This window comes from Perna viridis, chromosome 12 (assembly GCF_037379345.1).
Source record: "Perna viridis isolate PV_CMFRI_1.1 ecotype Kerala chromosome 12, ASM3737934v1, whole genome shotgun sequence".
NCBI classification, from domain to species: Eukaryota; Metazoa; Mollusca; class Bivalvia; order Mytilida; family Mytilidae; genus Perna; species Perna viridis.
Window position 1 is genome coordinate 14,808,684 of NC_142456.1, and position 18,942 is coordinate 14,827,625.

The following is an 18,942-nucleotide window of genomic DNA, read 5'->3' on the forward strand; positions in this document are numbered from 1 at the left end:
CTCCGTGTAATATGGAAAGAGTAATCAAGGGAACCCAGGTTATGGCGAAGACATAACTAAAGACAGTTGAATTACATAATACTGAACCAAATCTGTCAACAAATACCACTTTCTAAGGTTTTTAAGAAGAGTTTTACCGTTTTCCTACGAAGATTAGCAACATCTTTAGATTATTTAGTGAACTGATAATAAAATTCCAACTTTATTCAATACTTCAGTTCTGAGATTGTTCTATAATTTTCATTTATAAGTGCTGAATGTGCGAATAATTTAATTTAGTAAAAGACATTGATGAGATTTATTTATTTAGTTAAAAAAGGTTGATCGTGTTGTCTTCAACTGAAGCGAAATCAAATCAGAACTTGTGATAGTTGTTCATGGTCGAACTACAATTTTCAACATACGGGCTTTTACTTGTAAAATTTGTTTGAATTGTCTTTTAAATATGACTCCACTTTCCAATGTCTTTTAAATTTGACTCCAATGTTATGTTTTGAGAGCATTTTTTTAGAAGACAGAAGAGAGAAACAATTTACAAAATGCAAAACAAACTTTTTTAAATGGATGTTATCAAGCAGCTTAGACTCCATAAAAACATATCCTCATTAATCAGTTTCAACAGGAGAGGATTAATTTCATCTGCATTTCTTGACACGACCACATGGTTACCAATGTTAGGTTTTCCAGAAGTAACATAGGTAATACTAATACGAGACAGTCTTGTAAGAGTTCGACGAAGATCACTTAACAATATACCATCCATTGCATCGTTTTATGAGAATGTTCACGCTAATATTAAGGCATTTAGTTATTTATATATTTTTTTTAATTAGATGATGGCATTAAATATATTGTAGTTTTTTTTTAAATGTTTGAATAATAAGCGATCTTGTCTGAAATGAAATATATGTCGTTAAGGAATTAAAGTCGTATGCCAATGTTAGCGAATTTGTATATTTAACAGGTGCAGCTGCATCGTCAACCTGTGTTATTGGGGAATGCACTTTTTAATTTAAATGACTGACCAGGAGAAATTTCGTCTCGCCGTGATAAGTGTAATTATAACAATGATTTCCAATTTTACAGGGCTAGATTTTGCATTTGACCTTTTCCTTAGGTTCATGAAAATGAATGGTATATTTCAGATCGTTCTTTTATCTTTTGTATCAAAACAAATCTACACCACCTTAAATGGTCTAAAAGGTAAAACAAATAATCCAGAAAGAAGTACAAAGTACATTACGCAGGTGAAATCCTTACAAACGGAAAACCAAGTAAAGAAGAAGTCAATACTGACAAATCAACAGCTCGAATTTAAGTAAATTTTTGCACTCCAGATAAGAATCATGCAAAATGTGATTCATGGTTGGAACGCCTACATATTTTTTATTACCGATATTTTCTTTAACATGATTAAGGAAACAGAAATAAGCATCTGACTTTTCATAGAACCCTTTTTCTTAGGAGATAAAAAAATACATACAATGTATTGTATAATTCAAAGTTAATGGAGATAACTCTGTAATTATAAATGACACTAAAATTAAATAGAAACTGTTGGATTTCTAATGTAGATTATCTCATTTAAAGTAAGGGCAGACAGATTGAAAAGAATAATTATACATTTCATAATATAGACCTTAAAAGCAACTAAATAATAAATATACAAATGCGTAGACTTTTTTAGTGTATCACGTATTACAAAATTTGCATGATTTTTACCAAGATCCGTACTTAAGTGCTACAAATGTATTCTCTGTAAGATTCAGGCAGTGGGTGAATCATTTTGGAAAAACACACAAGTCTTTCATTGATATTTTATCAAAATTTTGTCTGAAATGCAGAAATGGCATTTATTTCTTTTCAAATGTCAGTAAATCGAGGTTTAAGTCATATGAAATGCGTTGAATTTCATCGTTAAAATTAGATACATGTAACTTATGTTATCCCTATCATTCTATTGTAACTTTGAACTCTTTTTTCTGCATTACCTGACACTGATATGCTGTACGAACTGGCAATTCATTTTAAATACAAACTATGCGCCAATTTTGTCCAATTCGTATGTTTTTTAATCTGGGTATGATTCTTAATTTTTCAATTTTGCCTGATTCTTACAGATTCTAGTACTCAATTAAACACAGACTAGAGCGCTGTGGAGGGACTATCATCCGTCCGTGTCCTACAACGTTTGAAAAAAGTAAACTCTGTATGATGAAAACTATCATTGAATTTTTGAAAAATATTTTCATAATGACCAGTTAATAGTAGGAATAAGTGATGAATGACCGTATAGAGTTTCCGTCATGAGTATATATAAACTTGTATCTTATGCTTAAATTTGTACATTCAAATGATTATATAATGTTCCAATTAGTAGAAATTAAACAAAAACATGGATAACATCAGAGAGAAATACAAAAAGTCGTTCTTCTTTTCAGAAACCTGAACTTTAAGTGATTTCCAATTTTCGGAGGTTTTAAAGATGATACAAAACTTTTCGATCAAATCTTAAAATAGGTTTATTCAAAAGTCCTTATGATCTCCATCAAGATGAATGGATGAAAATTATGTAATATTAGTATAAATATTTAGATAGTGAGGACGGACAATGATAATTCCTTCTGGGCAACAATTTGTACTAAATTAGTACTGGTGTTGTTGTTTATCTAAAACGTACTAAGATTAAGAGGGTGTCAATGCAAAAACCAGGCAGTAGGCCGAGTGGGGAGCACATGATAAATTTTGTTTTCATAAATGTTTTACCCATTTCATATCACCAATGCATTTTTTCTAAAGGTTGAAAGTTGGTTTTCATCAATGAAAGAGAAATATATTACATAGAAAGCATTGAATTAATTGAAAAGGGGGAGATAACTCTTTAATTTGCTGCTTTGTTAGGGATTTTAAAAGTCAATTATTACTGCCATCCATCGTCGGTTCAAAGCAAACTTTATACTATCGGACATACATATGATATTTACATGTCATTGACATTGGACAACAAATTCAGTTAAACATGTGAAACACAAATCATAGAATCTGCCTGATTTTAACTTGGACAGCCTCTTGATAGGCATCCTACTGTAATAAATAGACCAAAATTAACTACTTCAATATGAAAGCAAACAAAACGAAACGCGCCTTTAATGTTGAACCGTTTGCTTTTGTGGTCAACATTTTTTTTAATTATTATATAAGTATCTTTTTAAAATTGTTTTTACAGTATCCGTCTTACTTATAGAATAATATGTATTCACGAACGGTTTTAGAGACTTTTTCATTTAAAGAGCACATAATCACATTCGTATAACTTCAAACAATCAGAGACTAAATCATAAGATAAAAACGAAAAAAAAACAGATTTAAGTAACCGTGCATTCGTAACAATGAAATGCCTATGAGCTTAAATTGCCTACAATTCATACAAATGTGTATATCGCCAATGTATTCCGTAAGCTGAGAAGCTTTGAAAATGTACAACAAATCGAGTATTGATCAGATTCACCATTTAGAGGAAACTCCTTCAAATTACCATTATAATAAATGTTTTAATAGTTGTTACAATCAAATGTTGGTCATTATGAATAAAGAACCTTTTGGTTACCAATTTAATATCATGTTTCAAAAAGACAAATCCATGGAACGGAACCAAGATTCTAGCTCAAATCAAAAGAATGTAATCCAGGGACATAGACCAGATGTGGAAGACACACACACACAACAAGGGACACAAAATAATAATAATAATACATACTGTACAAAGCAACAAAAGTAAATGAGCAACTCGGACTCCACTAAAAACTAGGAGCATGGACCAGGTGCACCGGTAGGGTAAGGGTCTTCTGCTTTTATAGAAACACTCGCCGAGATGCTCATGAAAAGTCGATTCCGGGGTAGACGCAAGAGGAAATAAAATAATGACACGTTAATTTCGAACAAATCGGTTCCCTTGGTGCAGATTCACAAATTTTTATTCTGAGGAAGACTTACACTTATTCAAGAAATATCTCATGATTAATAACAGAAATAAACTGAAAATTACTTGTTCTAAATTAAGATATTATTTCTTTCATTTCCAAATTTGTGTCATGCCGTAATTTTTAGCTTTCATACCCATACCAGATGACTGTGGCCAATTCAATATATATAACAAGTTGTCTTTGATGTGTTCAATTTTATTTCATGGATGATTTAATTCATAGTCGATATGTTTTATTGGAGCGAGTTGTAATGACGTGTGATATAATGAGTTGTAAAAATCATCCAATAAAATTGGACTTAATTCTAGCCTTTTTTCGGCTGTCCGACGATTTTGAACATGTAGGTAGGTATCTGGAATAAAGAAAGGACAATACTCATGGATTATTGACCTATTATGAGAATAAATATGATATCGTGTTGTTTTATGGGGCGGATACAGATACTTTGAAAAGGAGGGTCTTAAGAAAGACTGGGTGCTAGGACATTATATGCCATTTGTTTTCAATTCTATACACGAAAATGACAAATTTTCCAATAAAAAGGGGGTACCAACTCCCTACACCCCTCTGGATCCGCCACTGCTTTTTTATGGGTTTTCAACACTTTTGTTTTGGTAGGGTTCTATTTACTGACTTGGGGATACTGATCAATAAAATTGATTTTTTTTCTTTTGATTTGCTTACTGGGGGGAGAAAGTAATTACATGAAAAACTAAAAACAAAAATGAATATCCGTTCTCATTTTAATATACAATGTACCTCCAGAAATTTGACCGTACATTTGTGTCAGGAAATACAAAGTTATTCCTAGAAAAAATAATTACCATATGAAGAATGGAGACTAATAAACATATAATTGAAGGATTTTTAATGGGTATCCGTACTAAATACGAGAAATAACTCAAATCGTAGAATTTTGGCCAAAAGCGCATGCGCAAAGAATTGATAAATAAATATAGCGTTCCTACTCGAAGTAAATCATTGAAGTACTTGTGTAGTGACTATTTCTATTTATTTCTGTCTGTATTATAAGGAGTCCTTTTATACTGCAAGTACTTGTATAGGTGAAAGGTCAAACTGTTTCTATCTACAATGTGGATCTCGATCATTTAACTTAAAGGATTTTTTAATAATTGAAACAATTTTCTGTACTTCAAGTTTGTTTTTTTTACTTTCATCTTATATGTCAACCACTAAAAAAATAAATATGCTTCTTTTCAATTTTTTATTTATTTTATTTTAAAATTTGTTTTGTATTTTTAAGCAACCCAATCAACAATTTTAGCTCGATATTTGTTAATTAATTTTTTTTTTAAATTCTCACTTATGAGTTGCTTTGAAATAATGTGGTACAGAAAAAGCGAGTACTCTTACGAGGTAAATACAGATTCTTGTCTTTGGTCCTATTTGTTAAAAGCCCCGTGCGGGTCCGGGCGTCAAAAGAATAGTCCCGCAGCAGCGCTAAGCTTGTCGTAAGAGGCGACTAAATAGTTCTCAGAACCCTAGCAGGGGAGCTAGGGCGCTCTGCCCACAGAGCAACTGGGTTGTGTGCCGCAGGTGGTGGAATGGGGTACCCCTGGCGTGTTACATGCTGGGGTCGTCAGGCCATAATACGGAAAACCTGACCGCAAATCATAGTGGTGCACCGTGTTGGGAAAGATGCCACGTTCCTCGCAAGTTAAAGAACCCTTCTGTGGTATTCCCGGAGTAGGAATCATAGGTCTCCGCCACAGGAGGCTAAATTGCCCGATCCTACCCACATCTGCCTATTTCCAGTGGCAATTAAAATTTGTCGCCCTCATTATCCTGGTGTCCCATCCCATAGTTCATCATTATCATCTTCATTTCATGTTCATTTTATCACCCATTTCATGTTCATCGCCTGAATATAGCTGAAATATTGCTGCTCGAGTCGAGCGTTAAACCCCAACAATCAATCAATCATATTTAATCTGTATCGATCTCAGGATTTAAATCCGAATTCAACATATTTTTTATAAACGTAGTTAGTTTGATTGTTGTATTTTACCACCACTGTCTCCAGGAGGGTTGTTTGATCGTTGTATTTTGCCACCAGTCTCCTGGAGGGTTGTTTTATTGTTGTATTTTGCCACCACTGTCTCCTGGAGGGTTGTTTGATTGTTGTATTTTCCATCACTGTCTCCAGGAGAGTTGTTTGATCGTTGTATTTTCCATCACTGTCTCCAGGAGGTTTGAGCGCTCACAAAAATATTTAAGCCCGTTACATACTTTATGTGAATGTCGCAATTGAGGAACTGTTGTCGTTGTTTTTTTTAATATACACTGTTATTGGTTTTACGTTTTTTTTCTCTATATATTAGGTCGATTTTTGTCTTTAACGAATAGTTTCACATCATTCATTTTTGGGCCTTTTACCTCTTGCCTTATGGTATGGGCTTTGCCCATCATTGAAGACCGTGTTGTGACCTGTTGAAATTAAATTGTTTTTTGCTTAGCTTTTGGTGGATGACTGTCTCATAAGCAATCATATACAACATATACTATTTTATATCACTACCATAACATCATGGTGGGATTTCACTTTTATTAAGTGCAACACATTTGTAGTTTCACATTGAACTAAAAAGATCGGTAATCAATTTACTGCATTTTGTGTCAGTGCTGAGAAACTGGATACATGTAGGATATTGTAAGTAAAAAAAATTATTTAATATGTATGCTCGGATGCAGTTTAAGTAAGTTGTAAGTTTTCAAAATTTTCTAAGAAACATTTCTCTGAGTGGCATACAGTATCTCTGACATAAAATAGACAAAGAACCATAACTTCAATGACTTAGCGTATTTTCTGTTCAAGTGTGGTATGACAACGACTTTTTTTTACTATAAAAAGATGTTTACCGGTAACTGTCTGTGCCACAAAAGCGGCAGGGTTATTTATATGTATAGCCTAATATGTACACGATCAAGAATGAAACAATATTGACATTAACGATATGGTAAGACGTAAAATCTCACTACATTGTAATTACTTAAGTACTTCTCCGTCTAAGAATCAGACAAAATGTGTACACTTGTATAAGGGGTGGCACATGAAGATAAAATACAGAGACATTTTATAGCATAACCCAAGTATTTATACCTCATTACCTCAAGAAATTAATGTCAAAGTCTTTGAAAAGTTTGCCTTTTTAAGATATTGATAGGTCAAATTTAATTGAAATGCACTATGGAAAAATGGCGGGAAAATTTTCCCGAACTTTCCCTTATATAAGCAGTCAAAAAATATCTACATGACCAATGCTTCAGGATAACAGGATAAATTTAAATAGTTGTTCAGATGTTTTCTAGATGTGTTGAATGTACTTGAGGCAAAAAAAAGACCAAATTGAGAAATATGATGTGCAACCCATTGCCTGATTCTTACACAGAATGGTACTTAAAAAGATAATTGTCTCGCCTGTGTTATCGAAACTTCATATCGGCCAGTCAATTTGTTACATTTTACTATTCTAAAATATCTATGAACAAAATTTGATATTAACTTTTTTCCAGTGGAAAGAATTTCACACAGGATACTTTTGTATGTTGCATATACTATAGTAAGAAACAGTAAAATATAGGCAATGTATGAATACTCAAATATAGTAAAATATACTCGGAAATAATCAAACATAGGCAAGATATGTATACTCAGAGACGGTTAAACAAAGTATGGTGTATTCTCAGACACAGTTAAACAAAGACATGGTGTATACTCAGAGACAGTTAAACAAAGACATGGTGTATTCTCAGAAACAGTAAAACATAGACATGGTGTATTCTCAGACACAGTTAAACAAAGACATGGTGTATACTCAGAGACAGTTAAACAAAGGCATGGTGTATACTCAGAGACAGTTAAACAAAGGCATGGTGTATTCTCAGAAACAGTAAAACATAGACATGGTGTATTCTCAGAAACAGTAAAACATAGGCATGGTGTATTCTCAGAAACAGTAAAACATAGGCATGGTGTATACTCAGAAACAGTAAAACATAGGCATGGTGTATACTCAGAAACAGTAAAACATAGACATGGTGTATTCTCAGAAACAGTAAAACATAGGCATGGTGTATTCTCAGAAACAGTAAAACATAGGCATGGTGTATACTCAGAAACAGTAAAACATAGACATGGTGTATTCTCAGAAACAGTAAATCATAGGCATGGTGTATACTCAGAAAGAGTAAAACATAGACATGGTGTATTCTCAGAAACAGTAAATCATAGGCATGGTGTATTCTCAGAAACAGTAAAACATAGACATGGTGTATTCTCAGAAACAGTAAATCATAGGCATGGTGTATTCTCAGAAACAGTAAAACATAGACATGGTGTATTCTCAGACACAGTTAAACAAAGACATGGTGTATACTCAGAGACAGTTAAACAAAGGCATGGTGTATTCTCAGAAACAGTAAAACATAGACATGGTGTATACTCAGACACAGTTAAACAAAGGCATGGTGTATACTCAGAGACAGTTAAACAAAGGCATGGTGTATTCTCAGAAACAGTAAAACATAGACATGGTGTATTCTCAGAAACAGTAAAACATAGGCATGGTGTATTCTCAGAAACAGTAAAACATAGGCATGGTGTATACTCAGAAACAGTAAAACATAGACATGGTGTATTCTCAGAAACAGTAAATCATAGGCATGGTGTATACTCAGAAAGAGTAAAACATAGACATGGTGTATTCTCAGAAACAGTAAAACATAGACATGGTGTATTCTCAGAAACAGTAAAACATAGGCATGGTGTATTCTCAGAAACAGTAAATCATAGGCATGGTGTATACTCAGAAAGAGTAAAACATAGACATGGTGTATTCTCAGATACAGTAAAACATAGACAATGTACGTATATTCAGAAATAGTAAAACACAGGCGCATGGTGTATACTTAAAAACAGTAAAACATAAGCATGGTGTATTTAGTGATCATTTTAATTGACCACAACAGCGGCAGGGTTATTAGTATTGATACTGTTATAATCTATTATATACACGATCATGAATGAAATATTAATGACAAATTGAGGACATATATCAAACATACTGAGAGAAGTGAAGGAAATCCTTGGTTCAGATGGCATTGAACGTCGCTATGAAAAGAAAACATAAAAATAACTCTCTTCAATTAATTTCAAAATGTGTAAATACTTTTTTGTCTTTTAATTTTCACACTTGCAAATATGACTGATATCTGCACATCCGTCTTGACAATTCTCTTGACAATAATCGTCCATTCCAGGGACTGTGTCAAACACTCCTATGGCATAGCAGTTGATTGCCTTTCTACAGCGACACTTACATAGATCGGCGGTGCAGGCACGGGACTTCATTCCACAGTAGATGTTACACCAGCTTTCGTAACCCAAACCGTCGTAGACGCCAACGCCAATACAGTCAGATTTTTCATCAGCTGCGCATGTTGGGTTATGATTCCCACTAGAAGTACTTGGCGTCGTTGATGGCGCTAGTGTTGAAGTCTTCGGTGAGCTGGTTGGAAGTTGCGTTGACGATTTTTTTGTAGTTGTTGATGGTAAAGAAGTAACTTTTGTTGCCGTTTTAGTTGTTGTAGGGACTGGAGTTGAAGTTGAAGTTGAAGGTACTGGCGATTTTGTTGTCGCTGGATTAGAACCACCGTCACCATCAATGGCAATATCTGCACAGTTTATAAATGTTTCCTGTGGACCACATCCTTTGCAGCACTCTCCAGTTATTTTGTCACATCCATTGTTGTTTCCTGTAATGTAGTACAATGTATATAATGCAATTAGTAATAATAATATTACAGGTGAGATCAGTTCTAACCCTCACAAAACTGTCCTAGAAATGTCAGAAGAATTGTTCTATGACAGATTTAGAACAGTTCTAAAGCCAGTTCTTCTGACAGTTCCAGCAGTATTGTCGGCTCTTTAAGTAGAACTGTTCTCGTAAGGCTGGCTTTGCTAGAACTGTCAGAAGAGCCGGCCCTAGAACTGTTCTATGACACTTGTAGAACTGTCCTAGAACCGGCTGTTCTAACAGTTCTTCTGAGATGTTAGAACTGATCATATCTGTACAGTAAAAAAATATTGACATTTGTTTTGGCAATCACATATACACACAGACAATCGAATGAAATTATCGTGAACAGTTCGACATACATATAGTAGTTATAAGGATTTTAAGGATTGTAAATAGCAATTTTGACACTTTTGAAAATTTCAGCAAAACTGCACACTTCAGAAAGCAATAAATGATGCCAGTCAAAATTATAAATATTTGCCGAGGTTTTAGCGCAATGAACCATTAATTTTAATAAACCGTTTTTATTTTCGGAAAATGCAAAAGGCAATGACCGCGTAGCATCGGACTTTGTATATGTTTGGCGAGTCAGTATATTTGCAAAAAGGAAGGCTGGTATGCACGCTTTGTAAAACCTTTGTAACTTTTTTTTTCAGTGCGAATAAGTACAATATGTCACCATTTGATACTATAGGGTATGTAAGTCTCGTTCTGGTTCCATTTTCTTTACCGGAATTTACGACGTAAAAATATTGAAACCGAAGACCGATCTGCATTATATTGTTTACTTCCGGGTACTCGAAACGCTGTATAACAATGCAAAATCTTCTATTTTATGTCTTTTTCTTAAAACCTTTATCAAGCAGATATAGATATTTGTCATTTTTTACACAAAAAGATGTTTTGCCCTCAACACTGAACTCGACGCTGTCTTAATGACAAGTCTCCATGCTTTTGACTGGTAGACTAGGACCCATTCTCGTGAAATCAACGGGTCACATGACGAGACTTACATACCCTATTTGAATGGCGGCTGTCGTACCGGAAAGGTCATTTTATAGTCCGAGGATATATTTTTGAATACTAAGTGGATGTATTACATGTAAGTATCTACATGTACTACCGCGCTCTGAAGGCTAAGTTAAGGAAAGTGGTTCTGGCTATTCCTTCTCTTTGTTGAGATATGCAAGTTAGTTCTTTGCTAGATTGCAATATTGATAGTCTACCTGCGACGTAATGCCATTGAATTATGCATTGATCACATGTCATATCCGCCGGAAGTGCCAATTTCAGGACGTGAGATCCAATTTTGCTGCCTGGTTTGTATATTGTCACACCTGGCTGACCGGCTATTTCTAGTACATGTTTGTCGAGGCATTCCTGTGTTACCTGTGTAGTGATATCATTTTGTGGACATATCTTAAACTGCATGTAGCCTAAGTGGTTAGCTGTAAGTTGAATCTCGACGTCGATGTCTTGACCTTTCTGATACCTCCGTCCGATGAAACCAGTAGCGTAAACTCCTCCGGCCTCGTTCTTACGCTCTCCGTCATAAGGGTCTCCACAAGCGCCACATTTCCCATCGTTTTGTTGCCATTGTCTCTAAAATTAATTTGTTTAAAACGTTTTCAGTTCAATTTACGACAATAAAGTACTAGTCGCTGTCAAAATCAGGCAGGAAATGGAGAGGTAGTAACAATACCAAAGGCACAAGCGAAACAAAACATATGGATGTAGTAATACTGAGAACAACGAAGACATAAAAAGGAGAGGAACACATTGGTGCCAATATGGTGATTGTCAAGCGAAACAAAACATATGGATCTAGTAATACTGAAAACAACAAAGACATAAAAAGGAGAGGAACACATTGGTGCCAATATAGTGATTGTCTTGTGTGTTTTAGGTAATGAAACCCCTGATTCTTACGAAGATTTACACTTAATGAAAATCTTCAGATAATTTAGGAGGTAGACCTAGGGTATGGGACACAACTCATAAAAATAATTGGAAGTTTGTATTCAACATTTTACATCAATATCATGTAAGCATCAAAGTAACCTGGACTGATTTCATTCGGTTTCAAATGAAAGCTTGACAGGCTATGGTGAAATTGAATGTGATACAAACATATCACTGACTTCATGAGTTATTTCCCTTACCCTAGGTCCACCTTCATAAACTTTTAGTCGTAGTCAGTATTTTATTTCCGAATTATTTTAATAATCACCTGTTGACAGTGATCAGATGACCGTGATCAAGGAAGATACATCATTGAAAATGGCCATTTTAAATTCATTGAAGATTTATCTTTGCGGTGATCAAATGTTAATTTCATTAAAGACTTAATTGCTCGAAAGATATTCAATAAAAATCTTTCATACAATGGGTAAAAATTTGTGTTTTTCGTAACCATCAAATTAAATACACAATAAACCTTTTCTCGGTTTTAGCAAAATTAGATTGAATAGATAAAGTAAGGTACTAATAAACTAACAAACGGAACGGAACGGAAATAAATCTAATGGAAGTTGGTGAATGTCATTGAAAGAATACGGTATTTTACTTTTATTTCAATTGTATGATGCAGTTTTAATTAAATGTTTCCCTTTGTCTTTTTCTGGCTATTTTGCGACTTTTTGATTTGTTGTTTGTTGTAGACTGTACTTTAGTCGTTGAATTTGTTCTTGTGGTTAGCGATCGATTTTGAATTCGTACATTATCGATATCCGAATTATTTTAATAATCACCTGTGGACAGTGATCAGATGACCGTGATCAAGGAACATACATCATTGAAAATGGCCATTTTAAATTCATTGAAGATTTATCTTTGCGGTGATCAAATGTTAATTTCATTAAAGACTTAATTGCTCGAAAGATATTCAATAATAATCTTTCATACAATGAATAAAAATTTGTGTTTTTCGTAACCATCAAATTAAATACACAATAAACCTTTTCTCGGTTTTAGCAAAATTAGATTGAATAGATAAAGTAAGGTACTAATAAACTAACAAACGGAACGGAACAGAAATATCACTAACGGAAGTTGGTGAATGTCATTGAAAGAATACGGTATTTTACTTTTATTTCAATTGTTTGATGCAGTTTTAATTAAATGTTTCCCTTTGTCTTATTCTGGCTATTTTGCGACTTTTTCATTCTTGTTGTTTGTTGTAGACTGTACTTTAATCGTTGAATTTGTTCTTGTGGTTAGCGATCGATTTTGAATTCGTACAGTATCGATGTTGTTTAGTTTACTTTGATTTTGATTTCTCACTTCGTGTATTTCGTTTCCTTTCTTTTCTTTACATTTTGTTTTCTCGCTTCACAAATTTTGTAAGATTACGTTGTTTCGTTTCGTCGCGTTGCGTTTCGTATTTATCTCTTGGTTAACAGTATCCACAGAAAAGCGTGGATAAAAGTTGAAAAGGAGAAAAATTGAAATTACGTAAATTATCTTAACTCTGAATTCTTGTAAAAGTCAATACATTGTTAAGTTTATTTGCTGACTGACAAGAAAAGCAAAAAAGAAACAAAAAGAAAAAAAACAACAATGTACTTATTCATTTTAAGCGTAGATTATGAAGTGGATATTGAATACCGAATATGTGAACAATAGTTGTTGTTTAAAGAAAATAATATCGTATTATTGAACCTCAATGACGAACAGAATTTTGGTCTAATGGCTATAAGCCAACAAAAAGAAGAAAACCAAACGCAGTAGCTACATGAAATCGTGATAACAACTTCCTCATTTCTAAAGTGAGAGAGTGTGTGTAACAAGCATGTAATTAGCTTAACCAACATATTGTCACGATATCGTTTAATTTTGTGTTTAGATATTTTTAAAACGATAAGCGTAAAATAACCATTATGCAAACCAGAGTTAAAATATCCGGAGGTGGGGGGCAGGTTATGCCCCGTCTAGATAAAGACTATTTATTGTTGTTTGTAACATTCAGGCCTTTGTCCTAATCCAAATAAACACTAGACAATTGGACATAACAAAAGATATGTCATATGGCCTTAAGTTAGGTCGATTTAAGTAATAGTTTATTTCCTTCATCCATGTGCGTAGATTAATTGTTATTTTTTCTAGAATAACCCGAATAATAGAGAAAGCTCACAATGACGTACCGAGTTAAGCCACCATTTTATATACTAGTATCTAAAGACGCACGTGATGATTCTACATTACACGTCGATATGGTTGAGTCATGCTACTTTTTACAAAACTAATCCTACATTGTAGCTTATCCGGGAAGAATCAGGCAGGCATTCTGACTTTCTCAGAAAAGTGCTGATGCTTAAACAAAATTAGGGAGGTAGACCTGGGGTAAGGGACATAACTCATGAAATCATTGATATGTTTGTATCATATTACCCTAGGGTAAGGGACACAACTCTTAGAAATCATTGGAACGTTTGTAGTCAGCATTTTACATCAATCTCTTGTAAGCACCAAAGTAACTTGGGCTGATTTCATTCTGTTTCAAATAAAAGCTTGATAGGTTTTGATGAAATTGAATATAATACAAACATATCTCTAATTTCAAGACCCTAGGTCCACCGTCTTAACTTATCTTTTAGTGGGCTATGCTCACAGTTTTTTTGTCTGTTTTTTAAAAATGTGAACATTGTAAATTTTACAGGAAAGACCTACAAACAAAACCAATTTATAATTAGTACGTGGACTTAAAAGGACGCAAAAGTCCCAAAATTTATTTCAAAAGAGTCACAAAAGATGAATATATAGAACATTTATGCAAATTTAAATGAGCTTCAAAATATGACAACGGAAAACTAATGTTAAAATCAATAGTGCATAATGTTTAATTCAATTTCTTTTTCATTTACGAGTGTGTACGTGAATTTAAACATTTCATTAAGATCCTCGACGAAGACCTCAGGTCGAAATTTTGGGAGCGGTTTGTTGTACCTTTTTTAACTGAACATTTGCTCATATCTAATTTATATATTTATACATTATATATTGGGCTATACCCTTCTATAATGTCGGAAGTCTTCTATTTCGTTCCAACAAAGGTGTCACTACACTTCTTTTAAAGACAGTGCGGCCAAAAATAAAATAAGTAAAAAAAATTATATTTGGCGATTGAGACTCCATTGAAAACATCGAATATTGATAAACTAGCAGGAATAAGCAACTTCCGCATTTTTAAATAACACCAGGTTGCCAATGTCATGGTTGGCAATACATACATGGAACAATGTCATGGTTGGAAATACATACATGGAACTAAAATGTCAGCGGAATAAATCTGTCTTCATGATGGATATGAATACATGCTGACAACCTACGGGCATGATTGGTTTGAACACGCCAAAATACGACCTTTTGAGTCCGGAAAAAAAAACTCCGTACACAGGAGCATGAAAAATTTAAGAAAACGGCATCATGATAAGTCATAACGCTATATATAGTTTCATTCTTTCGTCTGATGCATAGTGAGTGCAGAGTTACACGTTATAAATTCCACAAAGAATTTAGTATATAAATTTAAATTTTCCAAAAAAAAAAACAATATTGCGTAGCTGTCCTATTATTAATCATGATGAAAGTTCCATCAGCACAGAGATGTAAAACTAAAGTTTATTTGTTTATTTGGGTCAAAGATTTAATAAGATTACTTTGAAATAACAATAAGTTGATCTCAAATTAAAAAAATGACGCCAAATTTGAATTTACTTGCTTTTATAGGTAAACTGTGACTCCATAAATTTTTCTTTTAAATGTATCACTGGATGGTATTAAGAAACTCGCCAATAAAATTAAATATTTCTCTTTCATAGAATGAAAAGTTCTTAAAAGGCTTCACACTTATTTTTGGAGTCTGGGAGGTCCTGGGTTCTACTCCCTGGCCGAGTCATAATACCAAAGACTTTAGTGCCGGTCACTACTTCTCCGCCAAACACGCGGCATATATGAGATAGACAATCGGAATTCATCGGCGTTTCTCGTTTCACAATGGAAAAACGTCATTTTCTAGTGTAACGGAAATGGCCATGTAGATCCAAGTGAGAAGATTAAGTAACGACCGGCCGGTTAGGAGTCGGAATATTGTGTCAAAGGACGGGTGACATGCCTGACTGAAAGTGTTTATGTTTCTGAGCTAACACATTAAAATTCTAGCTCCGGGTGCTGGACTTGTACAAAACAGAACCTGTTCGATTGATAAAACGAATAGATCAAAAACTGTCATGGGACATAAACAAGATGCAATCAATCAAACAACAGAGATTTCGGTTCCGGAGAGAACATTAGCGTACAACAGATTTGTTGTCTGTGATGAATCGTAATAACTGATGGTGCAAATTCCGATTTTTGGTATCACTGTGATTGGCCATTTTACAGTATTGGGAGTTAATGAAGGACTCGCATTTAGCCCTTACCTATGTTCATGAAAATATAAATCAAAAAACGATTTTTCAATTATTCTTATTTCTACTTTATATGTAACTTATGCTGTTAATGATTTTAAACATAATCAACAAATCAAAACATGTCTAAATATCGACAAAACATATACCGAAGCATCAAGACTGAGGGACAATTCAAAGACACGTGACCAAAGCGTAAAAACAGGAACTAGGAACGATCTACAGACACATCCGTAGATACATAGTAAAATACAATCATATATAAAATTGAAGAAAAGCAAGGCTGCACGCAAAAAAACACTGAAAGCACGTACAATATGAACTCTTACAAATAAAACAGACAGACAGTTGGTGCCCCGCCAGTTACACTCGTCAAAAATAAATTGCAAGTGAGAAAAAATTGATAGGCATCAAGTGTGGTTGTTTATCAATATGGTAAGACGTGAAATCTAAATAATTAGTTAAAAAAGTAATTGTCTCGTCTGTGTTATCTGAACTTATATCGACCGGTCCAGTCAAATTGTTACTTTGGTACATTTTACAATTATAAAATATCTATGGAAAAAATTGATGTTGACTTTTTTCTAATGGAAAGAATTTCACACAGGATACTTTTGTACGTTGCATATACTATAGCAAGAAACAGTAAAATATAGGCAATGTATGAACACTCAAATATAGTAAAATATACTCGGAACAAGTAAAACATGGGCAATACATTTTGTGTATATGTATACTCAGAAACAGTAAAGCATGGGCATGATGCATAATAAGAAACAGTAAAACATAGACATGGTGTATTCTCAGAAGTAGTAAAACATAGGTATGGTGTATACTCAGACACAGTAAAGTATAATAGGCAATGTATGTATACTCAGAAATATTAAAACATAGGTATGGTGTATACTCAGACACAGTAAAGTATAGGCAATGTATGTATACTCAGAAATATTAAAACATAGGCATGGTGTATACTCAGACACAGTAAAGTATAGGCAATGTATGTATACTCAGAAACAGTAAATCATTGGCAAGGTGTATACTCAGAAACAGGAAAACATTGGCAAGGTGTATACTCAGAAACAGTAAATCATTGGCAAGGTGTATACTCAGAAACAGTAAAACATAAGCACGTTGTATTTAGTGGTCATTTTAATTGACTCTCAGAACATTGACTTTGCCGATGCTATTATTATCAGACAACTACAAACCTATACTAGTATATGGAAGAACCGAAAGTTAAGAAGAATTTATCTAGATACTTACTGCAAAGCCGCCGCAAAACAGTTCATTGTCATTGTAGTTTGGTTCAAATCCTTGTCCAGGAAAAACTCGCCACATGCTCGAACGCTGTGGCGGTTCTATCATCCGTCCGTGTCCTGAAACTGCAGTAATGGAACAAAGAATCACCGCTAATACATGTACCAACAGCTTGCAGTTAGCCATTCTGTTTAACAATGAACAAATCGATGTTTAAACAACGGTGTTGTATATTGTTTGGGTACGTAGATTAAAGCTGTTCACTTCACCTATTAAAATTAGAGTAATCGAAAATCAACAATGATTACGGTGTTTTTATACGGTCAATGAAATTAAAGACTGGAAGGATTGTAGGGGTTGAATTCACTTATTAAAAGACTTTAATTGAACATGTCGTTGTTTACTCATCGTGGTTTAAACTGAAATTTACTGAGAAACAGAGAACATTTGATCCCAAAAATGTGATAAATCGCATAATGTCATGTTCGCAACATCCTGAAACTCAAGATTACCATACAAAAGACTTTCTTACGCAGTATGTGCTAAAACGTGTAATATTACAAATAATAACCGATTAGATATACCTAACACTAATAGGGATATGATCATTCCTCACATAGTGTCTGTATACTGCTTAAAAGTTTACTATTTTTACTTGATTCAGACTCTTATTCGACCACATCATGCAATAGTACCATTTATCAACTGATACACTGTATGTAGGAAATCTCCGGAGAAATTCTTTCTAAAATAGTAAACAATTTGTGAATTGGGTAGCTCATTACATGCTTACCAGGTTTTTTTTAAATTTCAAAATAATGAGACTACAAATGAGATCAGTTCTAACCACTCATGCAGAAGAACTGTTAGAACAGCCGGCTGAAGGACGGTTCTAACCTCTCATGCAGAAGAACTGTTAGAACAGCCGGCTGAAGGATAGTTCTAACCACTCATGCAGAAGAACTGTTAGAACAGCCGGTTCTAGGACAGCTCTAAAAGTGTCATAGAACAGTTCTAGGGTCAACTCTTCTGACAGTTCTAGTGGAGCCGGCTCTACGAGAACAGTTCTAGTATAGTATAGCAAGCTCTGCGAGAACAGTTCTACTAGTACAGCCGGCTCTGCTAGAACTGTCAGAAGAACTGGCTCTAGAACTGTCCGATAACTGTCCGAGAACTGTTCTAAATCTGTCACAGAACTGTTTTTCTGACAGTTCTAGGACAGTTTTTAAGAGGTTAGAACTGATCTCATCTGTATATATGCTTTAATATATATGATTCAGGATGGCGTACCAGCTTCCTTCATAAAATCGAGAAAATAGGGTAAAATAGACTAAGTTACATGTATGCTTCTTTACAAATTGCACCTGAAAAAAATCGCTTCAGTGGATTTGATCCTCCTTGCTCTAAGCCATTCCCCGGCCAAGTATTATATTTTCCGGAACCCTGCAATAAAAAATCATGCACGTGGTTGAC

The 18,942-nt window shown here is 34.1% G+C and overlaps 1 protein-coding gene across 1 annotated transcript; it reads right to left on the minus strand.

The window, feature by feature from the left end:
* Positions 1 to 8,690: 8,690 nt before the first annotated feature.
* Positions 8,691 to 17,831, minus strand: LOC148601333 (uncharacterized). Its single transcript, XM_088554750.1, has 3 exons — positions 17,476 to 17,831; positions 11,029 to 11,404; positions 8,691 to 9,758 (listed from the first exon to the last, which is right to left on the minus strand). Exons 1-3 carry the CDS (start codon positions 17,653 to 17,655, stop codon positions 9,184 to 9,186), a joined length of 1,131 nt encoding a protein of 376 aa, XP_088410876.1. The 5' UTR covers positions 17,656 to 17,831; the 3' UTR covers positions 8,691 to 9,183.
* Between the last annotated feature and the right edge of the window lie 1,111 nt (positions 17,832 to 18,942).

What these genes read in the sequence shown, in the direction of transcription:
- LOC148601333 (XM_088554750.1), bottom strand. Translation starts at nt 17,655, where the DNA reads ATGGCTAACTGCAAGCTGTTGGTACATGTATTAGCGGTGATTCTTTGT. An exon ending in TGTTTTGCGGCGGCTTTGCA is followed by an intron (nt 11,405 to 17,475) that starts GTAAGTATCTAG and finishes AATTAATTTTAG; the next exon opens with AGACAATGGCAACAAAACGA. An exon ending in TCAATGGCATTACGTCGCAG is followed by an intron (nt 9,759 to 11,028) that starts GTAGACTATCAA and finishes ACTACATTACAG; the next exon opens with GAAACAACAATGGATGTGAC.